Source organism: Phoenix dactylifera, chromosome 15, assembly GCF_051530095.1.
Source record: "Phoenix dactylifera cultivar Ajwa chromosome 15, Ajwa_hap1_PhDact_Kaust_v1.1, whole genome shotgun sequence".
NCBI classification, from domain to species: domain Eukaryota; kingdom Viridiplantae; phylum Streptophyta; class Magnoliopsida; order Arecales; family Arecaceae; genus Phoenix; species Phoenix dactylifera.
In genome coordinates this window covers 15,099,955-15,108,610 of record NC_143204.1, presented here as the reverse complement: position 1 = coordinate 15,108,610, position 8,656 = coordinate 15,099,955, and the positions used below count along the sequence as shown (strand labels likewise).

Sequence of the window (8,656 nt, the reverse complement as noted above, 5' to 3'; positions counted from 1 at the left end):
GGCCGCCGCACACCGGGACTTACTGCAGTCGAGGCAGAGCTGTGGGCAGCTTGAGAGGGGATATCCTATGCGAGGCGGGTACTTGGTGCTGAGCATACATGCCTTAAGGGAAACTCCTCTGTGGTGATCGATTGAATTCGGAGAGTGGACAAATACGGTGATAGTCATCTTCTCATTCGTGATACTCGTAGATTGGCTCAGGAGCCGAGCGATTTCTAAACTTTACATGTTTTACGGAAGACGAACAGTACAGCAGACTGAGTTACCTTATTTATTGCCCGACACTTTGGAAAGATCATATGGATATCTGTAAGAGATATTCTTCTTATCTTGTACTCTTTATTTTCTTTTGATACGGCTGGTTGTGCTCAAGAGCTATATAAAAAACAGTTTTTATCAAAAATAAAATAAAATAAAATATTAGCATCTGTTAAATTTAAAGCCTCAGGCCCGCAAGCGCAGCCAGGCTAACGAATCTGCCCGAATTAAATTCTGCGTTTCTTCCACGCCATTTCTTTTCCTATCGAGCAAATAACCCGAAGAGCATCGGAGTCGCGGCGAGAAGGCAGAGCGGGGGCGGAGAGAAGAAGAAGAAGAAAAAAAAAAAGAGAAGGAGAGAAAGATGCAGATATTCGTGAAGACGCTGACGGGGAAGACGATAACTCTCGAGGTCGAGAGCAGCGACACCATCGACAACGTCAAAGCCAAGATCCAGGTCTTTCTCTTTTTCTAATCCCATCCACCCCTTTGGATTTTTCTTTCTTGCGTTGATTTCTTTTCTTTTTTGTTTTTTCTTCTGGATTTCTGTGAACTAAATGTCTTTTTCTTTTTTCTTTGGTTGTAATCATGGAGTTGGAATCAAGGTTTCTGCTCGCATTTCACGGTCTGAAGTAACGATTTCGAGAGTTCACTGCTATTATTTTTTTTTCCCCTTTGCGCAGAGATGTTTCGTATAGTTATTGTTTTTTTTCCCCCTTTGTTCACTGGAATTAAGCTGCTTCAATTTCTATTTATTTATTTATTCATTCTTTATTTATCCTGTTCTTCCCTTACCGTGCTGTTATTCTACTGTCTGGAATATTGATGGGATACGGTGATCATGACGCGGAGAATCCATTGATTCTAGGGTTTTGGAATCTTTCCAATTATTGTTTTGTGGGAACCTTGCCCGAATATATCACTTTCCTTGATAATTTGTCTGCTAAAATTATTTATTTTAGTTGCTGATTTTTTCTACTCTTTTTTTTTTTTGGGGGGGGGGGGGGGGGGGTGGGGGGTGGGGGGGTAGTTGTTTACTTCATTGATTATTCTGGATTTTACGCGGAAGCAATCCTTTTAATACAGCTGAAGTAATCAAGAGTACCCCAATGCATTTGGAATCCCCAGAGAAAGGTCTCATGTGGCATCTTTATATGGTAGCTCTTGCAACCCTCTGGGGGGAAGGGTGGGTAAGTCATGGTTGGTAGCATCTTCTGTTTTTTGTTAGTTCTAGGGTGGCAGATGGAATAACTTGCGGGTTGCTGGCATTTAAGGTCATTGGTTATAGCATAGGAGGTGGTCCATCGTGATGTCGTGCTTAATTTTTCAGGAAGGCCTCAGCGTCCAATGTTGATAATGGTCTTGGCATCAAAGTCTTTTTAAAACATGGTGCCTGGATCTATCGGTGGTTCATGTGAGACTGTTGTTAAGAGTTTGTGGGGTTTATTTTGTGCTTGATATGTTGAAAGGGATGCTCATACATGTCCAATATATAATATAATTTATTTGATTTTTTAACAGCAAGGCTGATTTCTTGGTTGTTCGAATGGATCAAGTTTTAAAATGAAATAAAGAAAGGCAGTGCAACTTGGTTCAATGGTGCATGCTGGTCTGATTGTTAAATCATTGCCTGTAATCTAAAGTGAGCAATTTCCATGATTTATTTTGTTAGTTTTAGGTTATTGTGAATTAGCTTTTTGTCATGAAGATGTCTTCATTCAATATCATCTCTTTCATTCTTTTTAACCTTCATTTTATAATGCAGTGTTTAAATGCAAAGTACGATGTACTTGTAGCAGAAGATTTCGTTGATACCTACTTTTTTATTTAGTTGTTTTAAAGTATTTAAGGCAGCAGATGAAAGGTCTGTGGGCTGCCAGTGCCAAGACACTAGGTGGCCCCTAAGGTTATGGCAGAAAACAAATATAAAGTCAAAAAAGTAAAAGGTGAAAAGATAGTTATAGTTCAAAACATGAACCTAACATAGCAAATCAGATATTCTAATTCAATGGGAAGTATCAACTTGGCAGCATTCAATGCTAATTCATAAGCTGATCTCATCCTCCAAGCTCATGCATCATGCGAAAAATTAAGGTCAGTACCTAGGTGGCCATTGCAGGTACTTTTGAATTGTTTTATTCTCATTTGCTATAGCATTCCATTGAGGTGCTTCAAGACTTGTGAGTAGTCATTGTGGAATCCTATTCTACTTAAAACTGTATGCGTTTATAGAAGATAATTTTAGTGTAAAAGGACCACACAGGTCTTGAATTTGAATGATAACCATATCACAAGAACTACTCCATGATGATGGCTGGTGGCCGGCATAAATATTTGTTTTACTGCAATACCATATACTAGAAGCTTGGATTAAACTAGAGATTACTATAGAGAACATTTCATTTTTATCCTTAACTAATGGCTTAGTGGGTCGGCATGCTATCAAGCTTGTTTTCATATATCTTAGGCGATTTTGCGGAACATAATCCACTTCAATTTATGTCTATAAAAGAGGGGCATATTTTTTTTTTCCAGAAACAGTCTGCTCTGGATTCCGGACCTTGGTGAATGATTATGCCCCAACTGTCAAATGAAATGCAAACATTTATCTTAGTTGATACGTATATATTTCTAATGGATGTACACATAATACAAGTCACTACACACTTAACAATGTTCTTATAAATACTTATTGGGGCATGGGTATAATGGTCTATTAAAATTTGAAATTATTTGTTTCTGCCAAAAAAATCTGATCCTTTTTTTGTAAATTCAATAGTTTAGTTGATTGTTCTGCAAAATTATCCATATCATACTACTATTAGAAAGGGAAAATTAATTTAGAAAGACTGATTTCCTTTACTAAATTGGTAAGATAACGCAAAGACATTAGAAGTATATAAGGATGGCAATGAAAATACAAAAAAAAAAAAATTAAATAATAGTGAGATTTGCTAAAATGCTGACTTGTAGAATAATTTGGCACTCGTAAGATGCACAATAGTATGGCTCCTTTAAGGGACCTTCCTTTGACTTATGGGTCACCTAAAATGCAGTGGGAGTATTCTTGTTAGTTTTGTATTTTTTTTGGTAATAAATATGGGTCCTATTTGTCATCTGTAAGGTCCACATATTTATCTTGCTTGGTGGCAGGAGTATTATCATTATATAAGGTTAAAGATTTAAAGGTGATTTCTTTATTTATTTTTGAATGATAAAAAGCCTAAAACCCATGCAATGCATGGTTTACTTGATGAAAAAAGAAAGATATTTTAATATTCAAAAGGTTAAAGATAAGATACGCTGTATAAAAATTCAAAAGTTACAAAGAAAGAGAAAGAGTACTTTGGAGTATATCAACATATTCTAAAAACTAAAAAAAATCTCTGCAATCCTGTGAAAAATTGTCTACTTGATGTGTGGGATTAAATCCATGAATATTGAATAAATACAAAGCTACAAAACTATATAATTTACAGAATGTTAAATGCTTTAGTTGTTATAGGAATTTATGAGTCATAATTGCATTTTGTTTTGTTGGAAAAATGTCTATGTATTAGAGAAAAAAAACACATATGCGATAGCAATAAAAACAGGAAAAAAGACTAATTTAACAAATCTATTTAACCTTACTAAATAATAGTGGATCATATTGGAATTCCATTTTCTTATCTATTAACAATTGTTGTTTGAGTTTGGAGCCAACCTTCTTAAGTATATCTGAATGTGCGAGGTTATCAAGACTCCATAATGTGTATTTATATTCACTAAAATGATAGTGGATAAATCAACTTATATTGTAAATGCTGGAAATACGAACAGCATATGGTAACTTACCAAGCAGAGGATCAAAAAGAGAGGGAGGGGTATAGAAGAAGCGAGCAGAAATTTGACACACTGTAATCATGGACATATTTATCAAATAATGAAATCTGATATAGAAAATTAAACATTTGCTTGTGAACATGTATACCCTCAAGCTATACCTTTTTTTCTATTGAAATTTAAAATGATGTTAATCACACAATCCTATTCCTGTATGCACACTACTTAAACACGCTGTCCCATGTTTAGCTAGGGTCAATTATCACCATCCTCCTGTTCCATAGTTGTAGGCAAAACCCATCGATTAAAATGTGAAAAATATGTCAACTAAAGAAAGTATTCCTTGAAGAGAGAGAGATGGAGAGAGAATGAAACTAGAGAAAAATTTGCTGTTTGAATAACTGGATATGAGAATTAGAGACCTGAAATCCAATATTATGGTTTGACGAATCATGTGGCACCCATGATTGCTAATAGATGATGAAGACTTCATATATGTGGAGAGCAAGAGGCGTGAAAATTATGGAATCCAAATCCTGTCGAAACCTTTTTCAAAGAGAGAGTTCCATACACAGAGTCATGACGTGGTTTCATATATGATTTTCTAGGTTTTTTGATGAGTTGTGGGATTTTCTAGAAACCTATCTATAATATATATGTATGGATACATATACATACATACATATATATGTATCTATATATATGTACACACACACACACAATGAACATGGCAGATCATGTTGATTTAAGTGATGCTTTTGAAAATCATAAAGGTATATGGTTTTCCTTTTATCAATTCAAATGTGATACCTGTTGATTTACAGGATAAGGAGGGGATACCCTTGGATCAGCAGAGGTTAATTTTTGCTGGGAAACAGTTGGAAGATGGTCGAACCCTAGCTGATTACAATATTCAGAAAGAGTCGACTCTTCACCTGGTTTTGAGGCTTAGGGGTGGAACAATGATTAAGGTGAAAACCCTTACTGGGAAGGAAATTGAAATTGACATTGAACCCACTGACACTATTGATAGGATCAAGGAGAGGGTTGAGGAGAAGGAAGGCATTCCACCTGTACAGCAAAGGTATCCTTGTTTTAACACTTCGTTCTTGTAATTGATATTTTATTATGAAAGTTCTCTCTGATTGATATTCCATTGTGTTGTCGTACGCCTCAGTTTTCCATTCACCTTGCACTTTATTCTAATCTGCAGTAGGTCTAAATTCAATTTGCATTTATTACAGCAGTTATTGCAATTCATTTATTCTAAATTCAATTCGCATTTATAAATTTTATTAGGCAGTAGGTATCCCTGTGATTTATGCTCCATGTTCTGTAATAGTTCATTCTTGTTTTTCACAATATTTTGTTTTCTTTCCTCCACTATGACAGTTTCCATTGTTCTTGGTTTTCATAATGTTCTGTTCTTTCCTCAGCATTATTATGAATAAACCATGTCTATCATATATAAATAACAACTCACATGAGCGCCTGGAAGGAGAAAAACTGCCCTGTTTCAACTTCACATTTGTTAAGACCCTTCTCATTTAATTGTTTAGAAAAAGAAGCATTGTGTGTCTTATCAACTTTGCACTATGTTGTTTGACTTTTATATTTTTAAGTTGAGCTGTAATTGTCTAGATTAAGAATGTCAATTTTTGTCACTTGAGATTGATCTTTGACGTTGAAACTTGCAGTTGGCTGTTGCCCTTCATAGGGTTTGTTTGTGATCAAGGATTCATAAAACAAACATGAAATTGTCAGAAAAATGCTTTATGGTTATGGTTTTGTATGAATAGTGAAGATAATTTTTGCTTGTTGAGTTATTCCTAAAACCAGTTCAAATAAGTTGTAAGTATGATTATGAATACCAACTCCTTCATGGATTCATAGGTTTTAGGCCTCCAAAACATATTGTTTTTGATTTCTAGTTATTTTTAGAGTTGTAGATCAATATGACCAATAAGGATCTTTGATTTGGATGGCCTATCATTATTTTTGAAATTATTAAATCTAAGGTCGGCAAAATCAGTATCGGGAACCATACGGTACAATACCGATTCAGGACAATATGGTCAAGTATAATATGGTATGCACCTTGTGTCGAGATAGACTCTCAACACTTCTTTCTCACTCCTAACCATGGTACAACTTGAAACTAAGCAGTATGGGGTGATTGTAAGGTGCTATGGGATGGTTCTACTTGGTTCGAATCGGTACGAACCGGTTCGGCTCATATACCAAACCAAACCTAGGTACTGTATTGGTATCTTACTGGTACAATGCGGTGTTACAGGCCGGTACACAGACCTTGGTTAAATCTTTTATGAGATAATTGACATTTAGAGTGTGGTTCAACTGTTTACTATCTGATTAGAAAATCTGTAGTTGGATGGAAGTGGCCAGGATTTTGGTTTGCAAACTATTTTAGAAGTCTTATCCATGTGAAGTTCTTAGTCTCTTGATCCATGTGATGTGCACAACGGAGTATGAGAAAATACCCCCCCTCTTTTTCATTTTGAGGATGTAATGAAGGCTCGTTCGGTCTTTTTCAATTTATAGAAGGGATTATGATGGTTAGGTCTCTATTTTAGGATCCAGTTCTAGAGCAGTCATTTTTTCTTAGCAAATCAAGCATATTCAAGGGGTTGTTGTCATTAGCTAGCAAAGTACTATTTTTAACTCTTTCTTTTTAACAATGGCATATTGTTTTGGTTGGTGACAGAGGAATAGTGAATCCTCTCGAGGGAGTTCTTGTTGTTTGAGGGAAATGACTAACAATTATCATGGGTTAGTAGATGGCAAAAACCACTATGTCCATTTTCGAGAACATTCAAGCATGGATGTGATTTGCTAAAAGAGAAGTACTTTTTTGGGGTTGAATCCCAGAATTGCAACCCAAAATGAAAAGATGTCATGGATATTCCTTGAACTTATGTCTTTAAGCTTGGCGAGATTTAGATTTATTCCCTGGGAAAAGAAAATGGATTATAGGGTGGTTTGTTTTGTCCTCTCTCTCTCTCTCTCTCTCTCTCTGTCTCTCTCTGTCTTTGTGGGGGTGGTGGGGGTTACCAAAATTGTAGATTTCATGAATGATTTCTTGTGGTGCTTTGTTCTTATGAGGAAGCAAAGTTTCACCTTGTTTGGGATTACTGATGGAGTTGTAACTGTCAACCGCTCCATAATGTTGTAGGAAACCTCAGTATGTACCTATTTTTATGTGGATGTTAAAATTGTCAAAGTGTAATTATTGGATGCAAAAGATATATTGCCATGTCATTCTCTAATTTTCCCCTCCTTAATTGTTTAAGGCATTAGCTTTCTTATTTTTTCTATGCAATGGCACTCTTGGCAATATGCATCTTGCGCTCGCCGCCCTTATTTCCATGCTTTATGAAATTTTACATGGAAATAACTTGTAGAGAATTACCCTCATCTTTATATCCTTCTATAAAAAAATCTTCTTCTGCCATGTGCACCATTGTATGAAACCACCCTAACCCTGCGTTAAACCTTCACTTTCAACCTGCAGATACGCAAGTTCATTATTTTAGAAGTAGCCCTTTGTTTGAAGGTTGTAATTTATTCTTGTATGCTGGCATAAACTATTCAATTAAGATTGTTATTCCACAAACTTTTGTGCTGATGGTAGTAGTTTGATTATATTTGATGAAGCAATGATTCCTTCTTTTGTTTTTTTGTTTATTTAGCAGGCAAAGTTATCTTTTCTCTCTGGGTCTCAGAAAGAGGCTCATGTTTCCCTTACATGAATAAAATTGCTGCTAAACTTTATATGTTGCAGGGTGTTCTCTTCATGTAGTTTGAGAGGCTCATGCCAAACCCATCTTTCACCAGTTCATTATATTTGGCTTGGCATTTCACCTGTTTATTAGCAGTATCTTACCTTTTTTAGTTCTTGCCTGCATCTTTAATCGGTTACAAGCTCCACAAGAGTTTTATTTTTTTGTTTTAATCCCTGTTCAGGCTGATATACGCAGGCAAGCAGTTAGCTGATGACAGGACTGCCAAGGAGTATAACATTGAGGGCGGTTCTGTCCTTCATCTTGTTCTTGCGCTGAGGGGTGGTCGCTAGTAGTATCAGCTTCTGTGCAAACCATGTACCGAGAGGAAAGCAATGATTCCCTTATATTTTGACGAGCTCTTCTTGCAAAAGATATTTGAGCACTAGATTTGCATTGCTTTCTCTCCAAAAGCACTAGTTATTTCAAATAGTTACTTGAAATAAGATGGAAGACGTTTCTGTTTGTGCAATATAAATTTGTGGATTAGCGTTTAAATATTAAACCATTTCTGAAAATATCTAATTATCTATATATTGTTAATGGGGAGGATAAGGTAGAAGAAGAGGAGTTTAATGGTCGAGGGAAATATTGGGAGCATCCAATCTTAAAAAATTAGGAGAAAATCACCTTTGAGGAGGGATCTAGTATCCTATTTGCTGGCTTGTTTGATCCCGTTGTTTTCTTTCTTTTGTGTCTCTCTTCTTCTTCTTGCCTCCAGCCACTCTCTTCTTCTTCTTGCCTCCAACCATTTCCAAAACATTAGCTACAGT

At 35.8% G+C, this 8,656-nt stretch overlaps 1 protein-coding gene across 1 annotated transcript; it reads left to right on the top strand.

Moving 5' to 3' along the window:
* The first annotated feature begins 460 nt into the window (after positions 1 to 460).
* Positions 461 to 8,388, top strand: LOC120113234 (ubiquitin-NEDD8-like protein RUB2). Its single transcript, XM_039134036.3, has 3 exons — positions 461 to 715; positions 4,908 to 5,167; positions 8,068 to 8,388. The coding sequence occupies exons 1-3, from the start codon at positions 623 to 625 to the stop codon at positions 8,174 to 8,176; spliced, it is 462 nt and encodes a 153-aa protein (XP_038989964.1). The 5' UTR covers positions 461 to 622; the 3' UTR covers positions 8,177 to 8,388.
* Positions 8,389 to 8,656: the final 268 nt, after the last annotated feature.